This window comes from Carcharodon carcharias, chromosome 19 (genome assembly GCF_017639515.1).
Source record: "Carcharodon carcharias isolate sCarCar2 chromosome 19, sCarCar2.pri, whole genome shotgun sequence".
In the NCBI taxonomy this organism is placed as follows: domain Eukaryota; kingdom Metazoa; phylum Chordata; class Chondrichthyes; order Lamniformes; family Lamnidae; genus Carcharodon; species Carcharodon carcharias.
Genome location: NC_054485.1, coordinates 4,272,246 through 4,294,891, shown reverse-complemented (window position 1 = coordinate 4,294,891; position 22,646 = coordinate 4,272,246). Strand labels below are relative to the sequence as shown.

Here is a 22,646-nt window from a genome sequence, read left to right as displayed (position 1 = left end):
GTCATTCTATTAGTTTCATTTTGACTCTGTAACTTAGTAAAAAGTTGCTCTCTGTCAGCAATGTGGACCAATATTCAAAGATCCGTAAACGATAACTTTTGATTTTCAATGTAAACAGCGTTCATGCGACTGTGACACTGAAGAACTGCAAATATAATTGTCACATAGCATCAGTCTGATTGTCAAATTGTCATTGTTGGGATTTTTTGTTGTGGGATTAATATAATAATAGTTTATACTAGAGCTCATCTCCCCACCCCAACTCCGCCATTCGTTAACAGAATCTTGCTCCACACTGACCGTCACAGAGTCAGCTTGGAAATCTCACCAATACCTACACAAGCACCGCCCTTCGCAAGAGCTGACTACCCGCCCGCTCCGCTTTAAGTGCTGAGCTGGAGTTTGGAAGAGGAGTCTGCAGCGGAGAAATGGGTTTAGCCGAGCTCTGGATCGGCAGCATCTTCTTACTGAGTTCCCTCTCAGGTACTGGAAACGGGCGGCGCCTTTAGTCGTATATAGTGAGAGGATAAAACACCGAATTTGGCACAGCCTCGTTCAAAACTAACAAAGTTCCATTTGTGATTGTTGTTTGAAAGAGACGGACCAGTTTGACCTTTTGCTAACTGAAATGAGATATTGTACATCTAAATATGAGGGCACGTGCAGAAAAGATTTAACAGAAAAGGTTCCAGGGATGGATAGTTTGAAGAAGCTATGGTTCTCCTTGGAGCGAAGGTTAAGAGGAGATTTGCCAGAGGTATTCAAAATCATGAGCAGTCAGTGAAGTGCCGGTAGGGAGAAAAGGTCTTCAATTGGCGAATGGGAGGAGAACCAAAGGGCATTAGTTTAAGGTGATTGGTAAAAGCAGCAACTGAGGAATGAGCAAAAGCTTTTCTACACAGCAAGTGGTTAGGATCTGGAGTGCATTGCCTGAGAGTGTGGTGGAGGCAGATTCAATCGAGGCTTTTAGAGAAATAGATCATTATCTGAAGAGAAAATATTTGCAGGGCTACTGGAACAGGTGGGGGAGGTGGTGAGTTGATCTTTCAGAGAACTGGAACAGACAGGATGGACTGAATAGCCTCCTTCTGTGCTGTCACAATTCACGATTCTGACTTTAACCATCAATAATTTCAAAATGGTGTAATTTACTATTTATTCATTGCTTTATACAGTTCCTTTCCAGAGTTTATTGGTTGTTCTGTATGTAGGAGATGGAGTAATTCCACTAGATTCCAGAATTGCTGCATTTTTTTCTAATGAATTAAGCTATTGTCCTCTGATTGCGATATAAACCAGTTTACCTACATCTACTTGAAAACTTGTTCTTGAGAGTCTGTTTAAGTGTCTGCATATACATTGTTTCACATTGTGGAAAGGTTTTATTTGTTGCACTTTCTGTATTAATGAACCTGTTTAGAATAAATTCAGGGAGGCAGAAAAAATGCAATGAATGAGGTTTGAAGGAGCTAACTGCACCATCTTGTGCTTCTATAATTATTTTTGTTCAATATATTTTTGAGGTAGCCTTTGATGCCAAGTCTTGGATGGATCCACCCACATTTCCAGATGTCTACCACATTTCAGGTATGTCACTGATGTCTTGGGCAAAACAAGAATTGCCGGAAATGCACTTCTGATCTTTCAGCACCTGTGAAAATGAAAATAAAGATCCTTTATTAGAAGGATGTTTTATATCTAAAGTTTCAGGACTTACTGTATATTTTTAACATTTCCTGTTTAATTTGTATGATCTAATTTTTTATATCTGTGGATTGTATATAAATTGAGTTATTAAATAATTTTCCTACAAATTCTTGAAAGTGCTTGTGTATATGTGTGAGGGAAGTGGGGGTGTGGTGCAGACAGATGTTTTAGTGGGTATTTAACATTCTTTATTCCCAGTGCTCCATGTGTTAATGTTGCAATCCTTTTACAGTGAAGTGCATCTCTAGTTGTAAGTGACAGCAGCTGTTATTAACTGGGGTAGTGTTAAGGTATTATTCTTAAATTTACGTTCGAACTGGTTTCCACCTGTGTGGGGCGGAGAAGGAAAGGGGAATCTGTGCCTGTGTTCCCTGGGCTATGTGAATAAATCTATAAAGCAAGACTGGCTCCAGATTCCCCATTCATTCGGTGAATGAGCAGCAAATTATAACACGTGGACCATGGACTGATCTTGCTGTCTTATTTGAAGTTATTGTGCTAATGGGGTGCATGTTTAAACCTTCCCCTTATTGTAATGTGTACTGCATTCATCTAAGAACCAATCTTGAAAATAGGATGAGGGTGTTTCTCTTCTGTCACATAAAATCAACAAATAGGGATTAGCTTCTTGGGATATGCTACCAGAAAGCTGTAAAGGTATAGGGCGGGGAGCTTTGGTGTTGTTACATTACAGCTCCGGGGCTGTGATTATGGTTCAGTCTCGTATCAAAACATATGTTTAATCAATACTTGTGATAACACACATATGGTCAGATACTGTTAGGTTTAAAGGAAGTTGAGGAAGAATACTGCTGACATGCTGCAGTTCACTTGTGTAGTAGATCTGGATGTTTTTGGTGCAACATTTGCTGCACCTGCAGTGTAACTATTGACAATACTCTCCTCCTTTCATTTACTTTAGTCAGTGGAAGGATAGACCAAATGTTAACTTGATTGGGTTTTTGAAACATGGTTTGAGATATTAACCCGGATCTTTTGCAGTGTGGCAATCATCATTGGATTGCCAATCTGCTCAAACTTTTCCACGCCTCGTTGCTGCTTCACATTTCTCGCTGGGTCTCCTGAGCCTGGCTTCTCCAGAAATGGGAATTCCATTGCAGCGCTGTGCGTTGGGGGGAAGATACAATACCCACCCCTCCCCATCATTTTTTTTACAGCACTAACTGCTGCAAAGTAGGTTTAAAGGTCTGGTTTGGATGTTAGTGAATAAGTGAGTGAAAGAATGAATGGGTAGAGTGGCAGGGTGGGTAAAGTGGCAGATGAGCGCGGTGGCGGGTGGGTGAGGTGCTATGTGAGTGAGGTGGGAGGTGGGTGAAGTGCAATGTGAGTGAGGTGGGAGATGGGTCAGAGATTAGTCGGTTCATGTCAAGAGGACTAGTCAGGCTGGGTTGGTGGAGTAGTTGGGATGTTGGGTGTAGTTGGGTGGTAAGGGTGTAGTCAGGTTGGGTTGAGGGGTAGTCGGGTTGGGTCAACTTGGGAGTGGTCAGAGGGTTCAGGAAGTAGCCGGTGGTCTGGGGGGTAGTTGGTGGGTCAAGGGGATAATGGCAGGGGTTGGAGGAAGTGGAAAGGGGTCTGTGTGAGTGGTTGGGGAGGGGGCAATTCTGTTGTTACCCAGGAGAGACTACGATTTTTTTGTCTAACATTTTCTGGGTAATTACTCAGATAAGTCCCATGGAACTGTCTGAAGTCTCCGACTCCAATTCAGAATTGGAGACTGTTGTGGGGGGTCCCCAAGAGCAGGGGAATTGCCCATCAGAAGTTGAAGCTTCTCAGGCAGTTCCCATGAGATTGGTGCATCAGGGCTTCCATGGTGTCCTGATGTGCATCTTGGGCATCTGCTCTCTGACCATCTGGAGACTGGAAGATCTGGGCCATTATATAGTAGTATGCAAGAATCGGTGCTGAATTTGAGTATGCACCTTAAACTACCACATCACTTATTTCCCAACCGTAATTGTTACGCAGGAGTCACAGAGAAGGAGAGCCAATCCAGATTATTCTCCTGACCTCCTTCAAAGCCAATATCAAGTGGCATAGGAGGAGGGCATCATTTCAGAATAGGCTTGCAGAGACCAAAAATGTCATAAATAAAGTAGTCAGGGCATTTCCTCATAAAAGGAAAAATGTTTTTCAATTTATTTTTCTAGATTAAAGTGTCCCGTCCTAAATATGAAGAAAGAAACACTTGCATTTATACAGCACTTTACACGATCACCTGATGTTGCAAAGTGCTTTACAGCCAATGAACCCAAATGTGAATGTACACTCAGAGGTTGGGATATTGATTGAATTCCTTCCAGTTGCAAGGGAGGATTTTTTTTTTTACAGCAAGAATAAAGCACCATTTAAACATTTGTTCACAGGAATTCTGTCATTACCATACGCTGAAATTGAAGAACCGTTTGAAGCTTGGTACAACCTCTCTGGGAATGTCAGCCGCATTGAATATTACCATGGTACAGATTTCATCCTGATGGATGAACAAATTATTTGAGTTAATAAGGCATACCCTTATATGACAAGTAAGAGTAAATTTATCGCAGTTGGATTTTTCCTATGATTTTCATGGGATTAAATTCCGGACCATATCCTTCTGTTTCTGTAACTGGGTTGTCTCCCCCCCTTTAGCTTCAGTCAACTGATGAGCAATGATAAGGATGTGGAACTGCCTGACTGAGAAGAATTCCGACAAATTTATATTTTTTGCAGATCTAAGAATGACGCTACACTCTGGAATTAGCTAATATTGCTGAAAAAAGAGATATGTTATCAAGGCTTTTCATCTTGCACTCATCAAGGCAGATCACAAGATTACTAACAGTACAGGGATCAACAATTTATACTGCATAAAAAGAGAGTGCTGATTGGTTGGCAAGTGGACTCTGAATGATAGAGGCGTTGCCATGGAGAATGCATCAGGGAACAATTAATACTCAAGTTTTTGTTCAAATTCAAACTAGGCAGGTCGACTCTGATTGGTCAAGGCCTTGCCATGGGGATGAACCAGAGAAAGGCTGTCCCCCAAACTTTTGTTCAGTTGAAAAAGGCGCAATGCATGGACATGCTTCTTCTGTATGCAAAGGAATGTGTGTAAATATGTGGCTTCTAGCATGCGTAAGTGAGCCACACTGTGAGCTGATAATCTCAAACTGGTTTTCGGTGCAATTCTTAACACACTCAGGATTGTTTAGCAAGTGCTGTCCAATCAGGGAATCATAGCTAATGGAATTTAACATGTTTGCAATGGAATTTAACGGATTTTGCACGTGTTTGCAAAACTCAAGACATAGGGCGGAATTGTCCGGTCCCTTTGACGTGAGGTATCATGGTGGGTGGGGTGGAACAGTAAGGTGGGAAGGCCAAAAATCGGTTCCGCGCCATCAAGAAACCAGTTATCGATCATCCGCTCCACCTGTCAATGGTGGGCCATGTTTCCAGCTGCCGCCCGTTGGAAACCTAATTTCAATACTTTAGCATTCCATTATAAGCCCTGCTCCTCCCCCCATGCTGAATCATCTGGGCACATCAGCCTGATTGTATGCCGACGTGTTTCACAACTGTATAGAAGTCACCTCCACCTGGTGACCTGAATTCCGAGGGGAACTCTGAGGCGAGTGCACGCAACCTCGCGCAACGCTTGCGAGCATCGCCCGTGTGCCATCAAGGAAGTGGCGCTGCGCATTCGCAGGGAGCATAGGCAGGTCGCTTTTCCCCAACTGGCTTTCAGTGTGGTGCCGGGGTAAGAGGTCCATTGCGGGTGAGGCCGATGGCGGGGTTGGGGGGGGGTGCGGGGCGGGGGGGTGCGGGTGGGTGGGGGTGGGTGGTTGGGGGGCAAGGCCGCATTGACTGAAGGAGGTACACAAGCACATGCTGGGGGGAGAGGGGTGTTTGAGGGAAACGGTCACACACTTGGAAAAGCTTGTCAAAGTGAGCATTCTTCCACAGCTGAGACTGTTCAGTAGCAGCTCCATTGACAGGCTTGGAGTCCGGCCTCTGAAGCTTTTTTGCCCACTCCAGCAACACAAAAGCATGAGAGTGCCACCAAATGCTCCAGAACCTTTCACCCCTCAGGCGCAGATTGTAGATTCATGTGCGTTTTAGGGGGCAGCACAACAATTGGCCGACTGGGTAAGTTGTAGAATCCCCTTGTGAAAGGGGCCATGGAGCAGTCACTGATGGAGGCGCTTACAGCCCCTTTGCAATGTCTTTATTCAGGTTTGGACTAGTATCCATCATGGTTCATGCTAACAATGCAGCCTTACAATGCGGGTTAGGAGAATGCCTGTGCCTGAGCTGAGAGCACAGCATGCAGTTCCAATGGGCAAAGCTGCTGCCAATCGGTCAAGTGAAGTGGGGTGGATGTGGGTGGGGTTTCAGACAACCAATGAGCGCACTGCACACTGGCCATCCAAGTAGTGGCCAGCACTTTCCGGCATGGGTAAAGGGACCTTCAGACTTAACCAAGAGAGGTTCTTAGGATACATATGCTAACCCACACATCTCTCTCTTTGACCCGCAGGAGGAGAAGATCAGGATCATGGAGCCTGGTAATTTATCAGTATGCCTCTTGGCTTACAGAGAGCAGAGAAGAAAAAGAAAAGAGCAGTGGAGGCACATAAAGGGAGGAACACCTCCCTCAAGATGAAGGGGCAGCAGGGTCTGCAGTGCACGCAGTTGAAGATCCACAGAGAGTCGAGGATTGTAGGCACTTTGCTAGACCCAGGGTCTATAGGTGGCTCTTGTCATTCCTGCAGATGAGAGAGAACCAGTGTCACCGAAGACTGCGCATGTCTAGGGAACTGGTCACATATGCCACCTGCTACAGGATTTGGTGCTAGGGGGACTTGAAGGGCATCCACTGCCAGTGGTGGTGAAAGTGACAGCGGCACTCAATGTTTACGCCAGTGGCTTCTTCCATGGCTCCACATGTGACCTGTGAGGAATCTCACAAGGCTCCACGTACAAGTGTATCCAGGAGGTCACAGACGCCATCTTCAGAAGGCACAGAACTTTGTGCATTTTGCCCAGGATCAGGAAAGCCAGGAAGCAAGAGCGCTGGAATATGGGCAGATCTCAGGTTTCCCACGGGTGCAGGGTGCCATCGACTGCATTCGCGTGGCGGTTAGATCTCTGTGGCAACAAGCAGTCAACTGTGACAACCACAAGGGCTTCCACTTGCTGAATGTTCAGCTGGTGTGTAACCACCACAAATGCATCCCACAGGTCTGCTGACAATTCCCAGGGGGTGTCCACGACACCTACATCCTTAGCAGGTCTCAGATCCCTGACAGCTTCCAGGGTCCACAGAGGCTGTAGGGTTGGCTCCTCGGGGACAAGGGCCACCCACAGAGGCCATGGCTGATGACACCCATGCGGGTGCAGCAGAGTGACGGTATAACAAGGCTAATGCTGCGAGCCAGTGCATTGGCCAGACGGGCAGGTGTGCTTGGGAGGCCCCCATTGCCACAAGATTTGTGGAGGATGTTGACAAGAAGCAATGAGGACAATCCAGACATCCTTACCTTGCATCTGTGAACATCTGACTCCTGTGTGGCCTATGGCAGCACACATAACCTTGTCCTAATGTCATGGAGATGCAGCAGAGCTCCTAATAGTCGCTAGATTCCAGGAGAATGATGATGACATGCAGTGAGGATACTTGATAGATCTTCAAATAGCCTCTGAGAATGTCTGACTTCTGTCTGGATGAGGGCAGCTCGCTTGCGCTCTGTGATCAGGGTCGTATCATGGAGATACAGACGTGAAACTTTAAATGCACCTGATCCATTATCAGCCTTCAGCACCTGACCCCTTCAGGAGCGCTGTGCCACTGGTCACAGATACTGGTGTGATGGGGGCCAGCCCCACCTCAAAGGTGCTGAGAGCACACAGAGAGAATGACAGAACTCTGTGACGCCTGCTCATGACATTCTGGCAGCAATGACAAGCACCATCAAGGTGCGACATCACTAATGTGTGCACGGAGTGTGAGGCTGGACCATCACTGTGGTCTGAAGGCTGCACAGACACAGGGAAGAGGCCCTGGACTGAGAAATTTGCCTTTATCTTCTGCAGGAACTCCAGGACTCACATCTGAGTGACACGAACACTGCTCATCAGAACAAGGAACCATAGGCAAGGAGACGTTCTTGGGACTTTATTTACAACCATGAACATTATGTACAAGTGGTTAACACCCATGCTCAAGCTGCTTATCTTCTTACCTTTCCTAACCCTGCTGCTATGTCTTGGTGCTCCTCCCGACATCCACAGCGGAGGTGGAGGCAGCCTGCTGACTGCTACACCCTGTCTGTGATGACCTTGGCAGGCGTCCTTTGGAAGGCCGGGACCGCATGAGGCCCGGCCTGCTTTGGGTGTCCTGGTGGGGGCCAGCTGCACCCTCCTCGGCCTGTGGAGCTGCAGCTGCGGGGGTCACAGGAAGAGGGGATTTGGATTGGCCGGACATTCCCGGAGTCACCTGAGTGGATGGTCCCAGGGTGTCGAGCTGCTGGTCCTCCTCCCTATGGGTGCCCAACAGTCCCTTGCTGACTCCATGAGGAGAAGGGTAACTGGAGTGACATCGAGCTGCCCCTCACCCATCTCATGTTGACGCTGTTGGAGGCCAACTATAGCATCAACGATGGAGCTCAGCCCATGCAGCAGTGCAGGACTGATGTCCTGGACCAAGATCTCCATGGCAGCTGCCATCCTACCAGTGTTGACCTCAGTGCATTGGCATGCTGGCACTATCTCCTCAGACTGAAGGCAGACAGACTCCTCCATCATACCTTGCAATCTGAGGAGTGCAGCGGACATCCCTTTCTAATGTTCCCGAGCTTGCCTTTGCAGCTCCAGCAACTGTGACATGACTGAGTCCAGAGGCCCTTCATCTGACTTAGACTCAGCAGCTGCCATGGAGATCTTGGTCCAGGACATCAGTCCTGCACTGCTGCATGGGCTGAGCTCCATCGTTGATGCTATAGTTGGCCTCCAACAGCGTCAACATGAGATGGGTGAGGGGCAGCTCGATGTCACTCCAGTTACCCTCCTCCTCATGGGGTCAGCAAGGGACCGTAGGGCACCCATAGGGAGGAGGACCAGCAGCTCGACACCCTGGGCCCCATATTTAAAGGCCGCCCCTGCACAGAGCTATCTCTAAGGAATCGGAAGCTGCTGGAAAGTCACGGCTGCCAAAGGGATGAAACATGCTGCCCTCAAATTTAGTGACGCCTCCCTTGGGTGCCTACTAGATGCAGTGGGGACCCACCGTGAAGTCTTATACCCCAGCTCCGCGCAAAAGCCATCAAGCGAAGTGATCAATCCAGCATGGGAGGCGTTGGCAGTGGTGGTTCGAGTGCCAGAAACCTGGGAAGTCCTTGCCTCTGCCTGCTGTGGATCAGAAAGTGCAACGCGCTCACCAGATTGTGATCCTGAGGGACACGATAAAACTAGGTTCTTACCGAGGTGTGTGTCTCTGTGCTGGTGGAGGGCGTGGGCGACACTGTGATGGGAATTCAATTAGGTCGAAGATTCTTCTTCGGAGCTATCCTCGGGGCTTGAGTCGAGGACCAGGCTGGTGGGCCCCTTGGCTGCTTCCTTGATGTGCCTACGAAAGTGAGGAGAGATAATTAGTGCCTGTGCCTAGTGCCTAGGGGACTGTGGAACAGGGGAACTGACTCATAGCATTGGCTGTCTTGATGGATGTTGCACTGCTGGATCCTCACTTGGTAGAGCAGCGCTGACCTCACTGTCAGCACAGGACCGGTCCAGATACTCGCCGGCCAGCTGGATGGCTCTGTTTTCGAATTCTGTGAGGACAATGATGTTGGGTACTCCTGTACCAGTCTGCGACCTCTACCTTTTGTGTGCCAGCTTGTTTTGCATGAAGACAGAGAGACTGTAAGCAGGACACCTGGCAGACCAGATAATACGTATGCCTGGCATGTGTGGGTGGTGAGTGGTGCCATGGATGGGATGAAGGCATGATCCACAGGGCAGATGAAGGTGTGTGTGAGAGAATGAATTGTGATGCCCCTTGAACTGGCAGTGAGTGGGATCCCTGTGGATGAAAGATGGGTTTGTGAGTGTGTGAGTTGAGAGTGATCAGAAGAGTGACTTATCCTGGTGGAATGGAAGTGACCATTCATCCTTTTTTGGCATGGGGGCGGCTGTCCTCTTTTGCAAGTCATTGGTGCTGACCACCGCTGCTACCACCTCCGATGCTGGATCGGTGGCTTTGCTTGATGGCTTTCGTCCTGGGGTTGGGGGGGTGGGGGGGTGGTAGAGGACTTCACGGTGGACCTCTGCGAAGCCGAGTAGGTGCCCAAGGGAGGCATCACTAAATTTGAGGGCAACATGTTTCCTCCCTTTGGCAGCCATGACTTTCAAGCAGCTTTTGATCCCTTAAAATATGGCGCCTGGATTATTGAAGGCTGAGGTGACAGTGGGGCAGGCGAATCAGAGGCTGACCCGCCAGCGATCCAGAGCGTTTCCCATGAATGCATTATTAATGAGGCAGGACGTGCTGGGAATGAGACTTTACTGTGCAAAAACCTGCCATTGTGGCCAGTGGGTAAAACAACTTTTTTCATGCCTGCTACTGCATTTAGCGCAAATCTGGGACGATTCTGCCCATAATTTCCAACATTAGATGTGATTCTACGATTGGACAACACCTACTACACAACCCTGATTGTACTAAGAATTACACCGAAAGCCAATTTAAGACTCAGTGTGGCCCACATACAAATGCTAGAAGCCACAGAAATTAACGCACAGGGCCCTGTGTTTGCAGACAGAATGAGCATGTCCACGCATTGCGCCTTTTCAACTAAACAAAAGTTTGGGGGACAGCTATTCACTGGTTCATTCTCCATGGCAAGGCCTTGACCAGACTTGACCTGCCTGGTTTGATTTTGAACAAAAGCTTGGCAGTTAACTATTCTCTGCTGCATTCTCCATGGCAATACCTCTACCAATCACAGTTCACTCGCCAACCAATCAGCACTCTCTTCTCTTGTAGTATAAATTTTCTCCCTTTTAATGTGTAATCTTGCAATCCATCCTGATGAGTGCAAGATGAACAGTTTAGGCAGCAAGTCTCTTTTTTCAGCAATACTCAAATTAGCTAATAGTAGAATTGTTGAACATGACGTATTATTGTGTCAAGGTTGTTAGCAGCTGATGATTATTTCCTCCCAGGTTATGTCAGCAAATGGATAAAATTGTTTTAAAAATATTGTGGCCATTTATAATGATAAAGTAGCACTTGAATCCCATCCCCCATAATTATCACTGTATTGTGATGACTCTGTATTATGTATGACTTCAAACACTGGTTGGAATCATACCTAGCACAAAGGAAGATGATTGTGGTTGTTGCTGGAGGTCAGTCATCTCAGCTCCAGGACACCACTGCAAGAGTTCCTCAGGGTAGTGTCCTCAGCCCAACTATCTTTAGCTGCTTCACCAATGACCTTCCTTCTGTCATAAGATCAGAAGTTCGCTGATGATTGCACAATGTTCAGCACCATCCTCAACTCCTCAGATACTGAAGCAGTCTATGTCCAAACGCAGCTAGACCTGGACAATATCCAGGCTAGGGCTGACAAGTGGCAAGTAACGTTCGCACCACACAAGTGCCAGACAATGACCATCTCCAACAAGAGAGAATCTAACCATCAACCCATGATGTTCAATGGCATTACCATCATTGAATCCCCCACTATCAACATCCTGGGGGTTACCATTGACTAGAAACTGAACAGGACTAGCCATATAAATATTGTGGCTATATGAGCCGGTCAGAGGCTAGGAATCCTGCGATGAGTAACACACCTCTTGACTCCTCAAAGCCTGTCCACCATCTACAAGGCACAAGTCAGGAGTGCGATGGAATACTCTGCACTTGCCTGGATGAGTGCAGCTCCCACAACACTCAAGAAGCTTGACACCATCCAGGACAAAGCAGCCCACTTGATTGGCACCACATCCACAAACATTCACTCCCTCCATCACCGAGGCACTGTAGCAGCGGTGTGTACCATCTACAAGATGCACTGCAGCAACTCACCAATGCTCCCTAGACAGCACCTTCCAAACCCACAACCACCACCATCTTGAAGGTCAAGGGCAGCAGATAGATGGGAACACCACCACCTGGAGGTTCTCCTCCAAGTCACTCACCATCCTGATTTGGAAATATATCATCGTTCCTTCACTGTCGCTGGGTCAAAATCCTGGAACTTCCTCCCTAACAGCACTGTGGGTGTACCTACACTGCATGAACTGCAGCAGTTCAAGATGGCAGCTCACCACCACCTTCTCAAGGGGCAATTAGGGATGGGCAATAAATGCTGGCCCAGCCAGCGACGCCCACATCCTGTGAATGAATTATAAAAAAATCAAGTTAAAAAAAAATTTCCTGATTAAATTAAGGGAAAACTCAACTTGACCAACCTTACACAGTTTCCCAAGACAGTATTGACAGAGGATTGGGAGTAACCTGTCTGCGCAACTTCTCGATTGACAAATGTCATAGGAAGATAGGGAATCTTAGAGAAAGAAGAAATTGTGATTCTGGGAACCAGAGTCGGTTAGAATTTATTGAATGAGTTTGTTTAAAACCCTGGAGTTCCTGGTGAAAGCAATGGTCCAATTGGAAGAAACTGTGAAAGTTTTAATTTCATAATTTAAAAACATGAGAACAGGAGCAGACGCACACAATACTGCCCCTTCAGCGTGCTCCCCCATTCAATAAAATCACGACTATTTTTCTAGCTCAGCTTCATCTTCCTGTCCTATCCCCTTAATTCCCTGAGAATCCAAATTCTATCAATCTCTATCTTGAACGTACTCACCATTGTGGGGATGGTGGTGTAATGGTAATGTCACTGGACTAGTAATCCAAAAAAAAATCAGCTGAGCCTCCACAGCTCCCTGCGATGGAGAATTCCAAAGACTCATAAGCATCTGAGTGAAGAAACCTCTCATCATCTCCGTCCTAAATGGCCAACCTCTTATCCTAGGGCTGCGACTGTAACCCCAAGATCTAGAAATTTCTGTCGACATTGATCTCATCATAAACACAAAACCAAAATACTGCAGATGTTGGAAATCTGAAATAACACCACAAAATGCTGTTATTATTGAGCAGGTCAGGCAGCATTAGTAGAGAGCAAAACAGAATTAATGTTTCAGATCGATGGCCTATCATTGATTTTATCATGCCAAGCTGAAGTATAAACTGTTTTTTAATCTTCCTGCTGAGTAATTACTTTTGAAGTGTAGTTACTTGTTATTACTCTAGTTCTGTAAAATCCCACAATAAATTAACACAGATTGTTTCTGAGTGGAAGTTTAGTGGGTGCAAACAATAGGTTTGATAGTGATCCGCTCACAGCTGTCCTTTACTCTTGCTATTTTTGATTGGGAACTTATATAGTTATAAACAGATTCTTTCCAATTTTACAGGCCAGGTTATAACTCTGCAGCATGGATTTGAAAAGCCACACGGAATTAGTTACAAGGTTTCTCCAGAGACGACAGAAACTGAGATAAATGTCATCAAATGCTTCCAAGTAAATGGAACCAGCGATGATCCAATCCTTCCACAGTCTGTCTTTCCAAGTTTGGAGGGCTTTCAGGTAAGAATGTTGTATCATCTATTAAAGTTTAGAATTTAGCTGAAAATTAAGGTGAAATAAGGAGAACATCAAAATCAGAATTTGTAAAAGGAAACAAAGGAAATATAATTAAAGGCAAGAGAATACTAACAAGAAATATGAAGAGCTAAAGGGGTATAATGGAGTTTGGGGAAGGGGAATATCAGATGAACAGATAACTCAATGAGAGAGAGAGAGGGTAATGTTAATGTTACAATCCAGTCACAATGAAACGCATTCTGTAGTTGTAAGTGAGAGCATCTGTTACTAACTGGGGAAAAGTTAGGGCGTTATCCTTAAGTATATATAAGAACCAGTTTTCACCTGTGGAAAAGGGTGTCTGTGCTTCTGTCCTCTGGGTTTTGTGAATAAACGTATGTTAAGGACTGACTGGCTCCAGATTCCTCCTTCATTTAGTGGATGAGCCAGCGCATTTTATCGGTTATGGCAGCGAAGGTATGGTAGGAAGAGGAATAAAACAAGACGGGAGCAAGGCTTTTGGAGGAAATTATGAGTGATTGAGGAAGAAAGATAGAAGAGAGTTCCCAAGAGCTAAATCTTCTCTAAACCTTCCCCACCTGCACCTCACCTCCACGCAGTACCAACCACCAACTCTCACCCAAAAAGAAAGAACAAAAAATTGACAGAGAGAAAGAAAAAGAGTTGGGAAGGGGAAGAAGAAAGACAAAAGAGAAAAAGAACCAACATAAAACAGCAGAGGGAGGGATATCCTGCAATTTATGAGCAATTCCCTGGGTGACTGTGGAGTACCATATCCCTTGGTCCCTTTGGTTAATGAATACCTATCAATCTCAATTTTAAAATTAACATTTGAATTAGCATCATTTGCAGGAGACAGTTGCCAAACTTCTGCCACCTTTGTGCAGAACTTAATGTCCTCCCCTGTGGTGACTTTAGTGGTGGGGGTATTTAATCAGCTGGAAAGGGTGCTGGGTGGGAAGCCCTCTGCCATCCCACCTCCATCCCAATTAAATCCATGGGGGAAGGCCCATGGACAGCTTTCCCACCCATTGCCAATTGAGGGTCTTAAGTGGGCAAAAACTCCATTGTTTCAATTGATCACCATGCTCTGGTCGTTAACTGAAGAACACATCAGAAGTGAACTCATTCACTTGAGTCTCAATGATGCAAGCTCTATCTACCCACCTTAATTGTTTTCCCTGTGCTAATGCCAATCTGCCTCTACCGACATCGCATGAGTGGAGAACATTGTTTTCTTTCACCAACTACCAATGATCTTTGGTTAAAGGACTGTCGATAGTACATGTTTTTAGTCAAAGGGCTATAATATTTCCCCATGAAGTGAAAAGATTCATGCTGCCACCTAAAACCCAGTTCTCGGGAGGACATTTTCAACACTTTAACTACTGCTGTCCACTAGCATTTTAATTATGCTACAAGCTTAGCAGTCCTGATGTGAGTGCAGACAGATTAGTTTCAGCACAGCTAAAACAAGCAGAGGTGAAACAATTGTTTCTGGATTGTCCAAGAACCAGCAGTGACCAGCTCACCAGTTAATATCAGTTTCTTCAATGTGGTCAGCTTGTCTTTTTACAATAGCATTATGAACAAGGAAATGTAGATGTTTCAGGATTTGTATTAAACGCTAGAGGTAAGTTTCAGTATCGTGTTTTGAACTTATCCGCATTTGTGGTATGATCATGTATTTTAATGTCAATCTTTGTAGTTCATAAAAGAAGAGGAATATAAGGGACATCACTGCAGCATGTGGCAAAATGTTACTTATGAGAATAAAAAGAAAAATACTTACACCATTTGGATCACCAATTCTACAAATGGTCCTGTTCCTGTCCATTATGAAATGAAGGGATACAACACCTTGTTTGGCTCACATTATGACAAATATGAATTTGATTATGGGACTGTGCACCTTAATGTGGATCCAAATATCTTCGAACTTCCTGAAGGTAAAGATTTTGACGGATTACTACAGGTAACCATGAAGATAAGGAATGTTGATGTTAGCAGAGAATATTTCCCTGTCTTGGTCAGGTGGTGTGAGAACCAAGCACTTCTACCTGAGATCAGATGCCAAGTGATGCTGCCGTTGACCACTGATGTATGTGACTGGGTCTCCAATTATTCTTCCTGCTTGTGTTATTCAGTTTGAGGAAGTTTGAGCTTAATGCATGATTATTCAAACTAGACCAAATGTTGCTTTCAAACCTTCCATTTACATTTGTTTCTACTGATTATCTCATCAGCTTTTTTTTTGATTAGGAGGAATTGAAAGATAACCTGTTCTATTTTTTTAAAGGTTACAAATTAACATGTTTTGGAGTAGCTCTGGCTGTTTTTAATTCTGTCCCAAATTGGCACTTACACTGTCCAAATGAGAGTGATCAGTGACTCCAGGTTAGCTCTTCTGATCATTGAAACATTTCAAGAATCAATGAATGCAATTTTCATTCTTCAACTTTTGAAAAGATTAATGACTCCTTGTAAAGGTGTTATACAACAGTTCACATAACAAATTGTTTTGAGGAGAGAAAAGAAATATGATTTTAAGGTAAAATTGTGGATCAAAGCAGCATTGATTTATCAGAAATTAATGCTGGGGCATAAATTTTTAATATGTACATTTAGAGGTGCGAGATATTTAAAGAACCAAACTAGGCAATTGAATAGTTCTGCAACTTCAGTGGCTATGTAAATGAAAATAGAAGAATAGAACTGGGGAGATGCGGATTTTACTTTGGGTACAGATTAACTTTCTGTTGGGTATTTTATTGGAAATGTTCTTAGATATTTTATATGTCACAGTGAATCTGAACAAGATGTTACGGACAGTGGTGAGAGAGAACTGAAACTCCCATTCCGTTCCTTTACTGTCCATATTCAGTGTATTTTTGAAAAAGAAGAAGTGTGTGATTTAAACCACTAAGTGTGTGGTAATTTGAATAACCACAACAAGCTTTCCATGGGTTTAAATCAAGAGGATTATTTATTCAGATGTTCACCCTGAAAATCTAATGGATATGTTACTCATTCACCACTCACACACACGCACTCGAGGAAAATACAGTAAAAGAGGATAGTACACATTAACAAGTTATAAACAAAAGAATAGATTGTACACCACGTGATTTGCTTATGCTACAGGACTGCTGAAAAAGGTGTTTCCACTCCAGAAGTGCAGTTAGGTGGATTCAATAAGCAAAGTCATATATCAAAGTCATTGCAGGATTCTCACAAGAGGTGGATTTTCAGCAGGTCACCAAGTTTGTTGCTTGTAGACTTATAACTAAGCGGTCAGTTGTCCATACTGGTGGACTTGAAAAGGAATAGGCTTGGAGACATTAAGATGTTGTAGTCTCTGTGTTGATGCCTTTGCTGTTGCTGCTACTGGCTTTGCAGTTGTTGTTTTCAGACTGATGACTTTCTCCCTGGTTCTTGGGAGGATAAGATTAATAATCTGCAATTGGTTTCGATCATGTGACCACATGGTCAATTACTTCTATTGTCCAATCAGAATGATTTGAAGTTAGGAGCCATTGCTACATAATGGAAAATGGATAATAGTCATTCACACCTACTTATGACGAACTGGTATCTCTGCATCTCCCTTTGTTAAGTTTCAAGCTCAGAGACAGTGTGTCTAGGTGACAATAGATTTTGAGTTTTTGGTAAGTTCACAAACAATAGGAAGTGTGCATTCCACAAATAGTTTTTATCTTGGTATGTCCATTCAAGGCAGGCACTCAACTCAGGGTCATTCAATTAGGAATTTTCCAGAGATCTGGGATCATACTGAATCTGTGTAGATGTGGCAAAGGTTACCTAACCCTCAATAGCCATCTTAGCAGCTTTTTGGTGTCCATTTTTAAAAGAAAATGCAGTTCCAGAAAATTCTATACTGCATACAGTCACGTTTAAAGTTGTGAACCATAGTATGCGTTTACTGGACATGACAAAGGTGAAGTACTAAGCTGTCAAGGAGACTACAATTATACAAGCTGATACATTCACTGATTTTCTAATGCAGAGCGTAGCATTTGTCATGCTCATCCTAATAAAAATACTAAGAATGCTAGAAACCTGAACTGATTTTTATTGATCTTATTGATTTGTTTATAACAGGTTTGTCTTGTGAAGGTTTCACTGGTCCTGGAGTAGAACACAGAATTCTGGCCAATCCCATTCAGGATTTAGTTACCACAGATAAGGAAGACCAGGCTCACCATTTGTTTCAGCATTATAAAGAGAAGTTTAAGAGAGACTATGAGAATGATGATAAGGAACATGACTTGAGAAGAACCACTTTTATTCACCATATGAGGTAAAGTTGACCCTGACATTGTGGAAAGCCATTACTGTTGATGGTGGATCTGGGCACAAGTACACTGAATCCTGTTACCGTCTTTCTCTGGGATATTTACTTCAATCCTTCTTGAATTTGATTATACTGATGATCTTTGCTGCTTTGATTTGTTTTTATTCATTCACGGGATGTGGGCTTCGCTGGCTGGGCCAGCATTTGTTGCCCATCCCTAGTTGCCCTTGAGAAGGTGGTGGTGAGCTGCCTTCTTGAACCACTGCAGTCCATGTGGTGCAGACACACCCACACCCACAGTGCTGTTAGGGAGGGAGTTTCAGGATTTTGACCCAGCGACAGTGAAGGAATGGTGATATATTTCCAAGTCAGGATGGTGAGTGCCTTGGAGGGGAACTTCCAGGCGATGAGGTTCCCATGTGTCTACTGCCCTTGTCCTTCTAGATGATAGTGGTCGTGGGTATGGAAGATGCTGTCTAAGGAGTCTGGGTGAATTCCTGCAGTGCATCTTGTAGATGGTAGTTGCCACTGTACGTTGGTGGTGGAGGGACAATGTTTGTGAATGGGGTGCCAAACAAGTGGACTGTTTTGTCTCCGATGGTGTCAAGCTTCTTGAGTGTTGTTGGAGCTGCACTCATCCAGGCAAGTGGGGAGTATTCCATCACACTCCTGACTTGTGCCTTATGGATGGTGCATTTCTAATTCTAACTAATCTTGTAAAATGGATAAAAGCAATCATTGCACGTTAAAAGCTAATCCCATTGTGAAAACATCTTTGTGCTGCTTAAACTTGAAAGGCACTTCATGGACATGAGCATTAGTTTTATAGTACCTTCTTGATTGCCTTTTGGGCATCAGCTCTTGAAGAAGAAATACTGCATTCCTCAGAGTTAATAGAACATGAATGGCAAATAATCCAACAACCAGCTTCTCTCCTAAGCAGCAATTTATTACATCTGATGTCGGTTCAAATTGAGGAGGTGGGGAGGCTGCAGAAGGATTTAGACAGGTTAGGAGAATGGGCAAAGAAGTGGCAGATGGAATACAACGTGGGCAAGTGTGAGGTCATGCACTTTGGTAGGAAGAATAGAGGCATAGACTATTTTCTAAATGGGGAGAGAATTCAGAAATCTGGAGTGCAAAGGGACTTGGGAGTCCTAGTCCAGGATTCTCTTAAGGTTAACTTGCAGGTTGAGTCGGTAGTTAGGAAGGCAAATGTAATGTTGGCATTTATTTTGAGAGGACTAGAATATAAAAGCTGCTGAGGCTTTCTAAGGCTCTGGTAAGACTGCATTTAGAATATTGTGAGCAATTTTGGGCCCCGTATCTCAGGAAGGATGTTCTGGCCCTGGAGAGGGTCCAGAGGAGGTTCATGAAAACGATCCCAGGAATGAAAGGCTTAACATATGAGGAACGTTTGAGGACACTGGGTCTATACTCGATGGAATTTAGAAGGATGAGGAGGGATCTGATTGAAACTTACAGAATACTGAAAGGCCTGGATAGAGTGGACGTGGGGAAGATGTTTCCATTAGTAGGAGAGACTAGGACCCAAGGGCACAGCCTCAGAGAAAAGGGAAGACCTTTTAGAACAGAGATGAGGAGAAACTTCTTTAGGCAGAGAGTGGTGAATCTATGGAATTCATTGCCACAGAAGGCTGTGGAGGCCAGGTCATTGAGTGTATTTAAGACTGAGATGGATAGGTTCTTGATTGGTAAGGGGATCAAAGGTTACGGGGAGAATGGGGTTGAGAAACTTATCAGCCATGATTGAATGGCGGAGCAGACTTGATGGGCCAAATGGTCTAATTTCTGCTCCTATGTCTTATGGTCTAAATCCCACTCCAGGACTTGAGCACAAAAATCCAGACAGACATTCCAGTTCAGTACTGAAGCAATATTGCACAATCAGAGGTACCAACATTTAGGTGGGGGCGTTAATCCCTCTCAGGTGGATGTAAAAGATCCCATGGGACTATTTTGAAGAGCATGGGAGTTATTCCTGGTGTCCTGCCAATATTTATCCCTCGATCAACATCACAAAAAAATTATCTGATCATTATCACATTGCTGATGTGAGGTCTTGCTGTGCACAAATTGGCTGTTCTACATGACAACAGTGACTACATTTCAAAAAAATTACTTCATTGGCTATACAGCACCTTGAGACATCCTGTAGTCGTGAAAATCAGGATACAAAGAAATACTTTTTTTATTTCAAGAAATCCAACATAACACACAGCAGCTCATGATACCCTACAACACTTTACAACTAATGGGTTACTTTACAAGTTCAGTCACAATTGTTATGGAGGTAAACACAGAGTTAATGCTGCACACAGCAAGGTTTTACAAAGAATAAGTGAATGAATGGCCGGATAATTCCTGTCTGGTAGTGTTGCCAGAGAAACTTGGACGAGGGGAAGTCTCTGCTCTTATTGGATTTTTGAAAGACTGCCTCAACAGGATTATGAAGCTTTGATTTAACATTTCTTTTGAAAAGTGGCATCGTTCCCCCAAAACTGCAGTGAAATGTCAACTCAAGACCACAGCGGGGCTTAAACCCAAGACTCAAAGTTAAAAGGATTCCCAATCTGCAAGCTGACACATAGATTCAGAGTGTGAGACAGTGGGAAAGATCTTTCTGTAATGCCTCACCCACCAGCCTACTCTGAGGTAAAGATGTAATCCACCTTAACACACAGATATGTTTCAAAATGGAGCATTGTAAATACATCCTCTCCACCTGAGAAAGACATAACAGAACAAAGCATAGAAACCTTACTGAATCTTTTAAAGTAGCTGAAATGTTCAGTAGTTACTGTTGATTTAATAATTGTGACAAAAGATACAACTGAACTGTTGATATCATCATTTTGATCTGTGGAACCAATAATAACACCATCCGTAGATAAAGCTAGCTGTGGTTTAACATCCATTTGTACTTTCCTATTCCTGCCTCAATCAGGTCATTCTGATAATTATTAGTAATCTATTCCATTGAGCAATTATTTCATTTCTTTGTTTTTAAGGTATATCTATTCAATGAATCGGAAAAATCTAACCTATAAATTGGCACTGAACCATCTCACTGACCGAACTGTGGATGAGACAGTAGCTTTGAGAGGAAGACTGAAGAGAACCTTACAAAATAATGGGCTGCCTTATCCTGCAGAGAGTTACCTGCAAGTTGTTGCCCCTGTTAATGTGGACTGGAGGTTGTACGGTATGTAGTTCTGTTCAGTGGGAGGGAAAAGTTACTAATGTGGTTGAGCAATGTACAACATAACAAGATGATTTACTTGAACTATCCAGTGTATGTTATCCTCCCCTTTTACACTCCCTTCCATCACTGCCCCCAACCTCATCATTCCCAATCCAAAGAATTAGATTTAGTAACTTCTTTGTACACCTTGAGACAAAAGATCTAAGCTTTCTATTATCCCATGGCTAAAATTATAGCAATAACTTGTGTTTATATAACGCCATTAACATAGTAAAATGTTCCAAGGTACTTCACAGGAGTGATATCAGTCAAAATTTGACACTGAGCTACCAAAAGCTTGGTCAAAGAGGTAGATTTTAAGGAGTGTCTAAAAGGAAGACAGGTAAAGACATTGAGAATCTTAGGGAGGGACCCTGGCAGCTGAAGTCATTGCTGCCAATGGTAGAGTGATTAAAATCGGGGATACGCAAGAGGCTAGGATTATAGGAGCTGAATTCTCTTAGAAGGTTGTGGGATCTGGAGGTGGGCAAAGTCATGGAGGGATTTGAAAACAAGAATGCAAACTTTTTAATTGAGATGTTGCTAGACCAAAAGCTAGTATAGCAGTTGATGGGAAAGGGAGGCGGGTGGCATAGTGGTATTCCAGAGACCCAGGGTAATGCTCTGGGGACCTGGATTCAAATCCCACCACAGCAGGTGGTGAAATTGGAATTTGAATTGAATGAAAATCTGAAATTAAAAGTCTGATGATGACCATAAAACCATTGCTGATTGTCATAAAAACCCATCTGGACTAATGGGTGAGGCGAGATGGGTGGGCTGTGTCCGATCCATATCCCGCACCTCTGCCCTCACGCCTTCCCCTCTCTCCCAGAACCATGATAGGGTCCTCCTTGTCCTCACTTTTCACCCCACCAACCTCCGCATTCAAAGGATCATCCTCTGCCATTTCTGCCCAACTCCAGCATAATGTCACTACCAAACACATCTTCCCTTCACACCCCACCCCCCCCCACCCCACCGCCACCCCGGTCAGCATTCTGCAGGGATCGTTCCCTCCAGGACACCCTGGTCCACTCCTCCATCAACCACTTCCCATGCAATTGCAGACTGCAACTGCCCCTTTACCTCCTCCCTCTTCACTGTCCAAGGGCCCAAACACTCTTTTCAGGTGAAGCAGCACTTCAAGTGCACTTCCTTCAATTTAGTCTACTGCATTCATTGCTTCCAATGTGGTCTCCTCTACATCAGCGACACCAAACGCAGACTGGGTGGCTGCGGAACATCTTCGGTCTGTCTGCAAGCATGACCCAGACCTCCCTGTCTCTTGCCATTTCAACACACCACCCTGCTCTCATGCTCACATGTCTGTCCTTGGCCTGCTGCAATGTTCCAGTGAAGCTCAATGCAAACTGGAGGAACAGCACCTCATCTTCCGATTAGGCACTTTACAGCCTTATGGACTTACCACTGAGCTCAACAACTTCAGATCATGAGCTCTCTCCTCCATCCTCATCCCCTTTTTTCTACATTCATTTTTATTTTTTATCCACTTATTTTTATCCATTCATCCGTAGTTTTACCCCTTTTTTATTGCATTTTCTACCCTTTTTCCCCCACCACTGCCCCCTCCCCCCACTCCATCCCCCACAGGGCCATCTGTTATTTGTTCCATGTTGTTCTTTCACACAATGCTTGTTCTGCTATAATCACA

The 22,646-nt window shown here is 44.4% G+C and overlaps 1 protein-coding gene across 3 annotated transcripts in view; it reads left to right on the top strand.

The window, feature by feature from the left end:
- The first annotated feature begins 327 nt into the window (after positions 1–327).
- LOC121291626 (digestive cysteine proteinase 2-like) overlaps positions 328–22,646 on the top strand; it is a 45,735-nt gene continuing 23,416 nt past the window's right edge. The window contains exons 1-7 of one of the 3 annotated variants that reach the window (XM_041213078.1): positions 328–483; positions 1,528–1,587; positions 4,092–4,184; positions 13,201–13,373; positions 15,100–15,340; positions 17,514–17,712; positions 20,739–20,932. In XM_041213078.1, the coding sequence (XP_041069012.1) occupies positions 429–483; positions 1,528–1,587; positions 4,092–4,184; positions 13,201–13,373; positions 15,100–15,340; positions 17,514–17,712; positions 20,739–20,932 (1,015 nt within the window). In that variant the 5' untranslated portion in view covers positions 328–428. Of the gene's footprint in view, positions 484–1,523; positions 1,588–4,091; positions 4,185–13,200; positions 13,374–15,099; positions 15,341–17,513; positions 17,713–20,738; positions 20,933–22,646 lie in introns of all 3 variants that reach the window. The other 2 variants (XM_041213077.1, XM_041213079.1) reach the window with 2 other exon arrangements.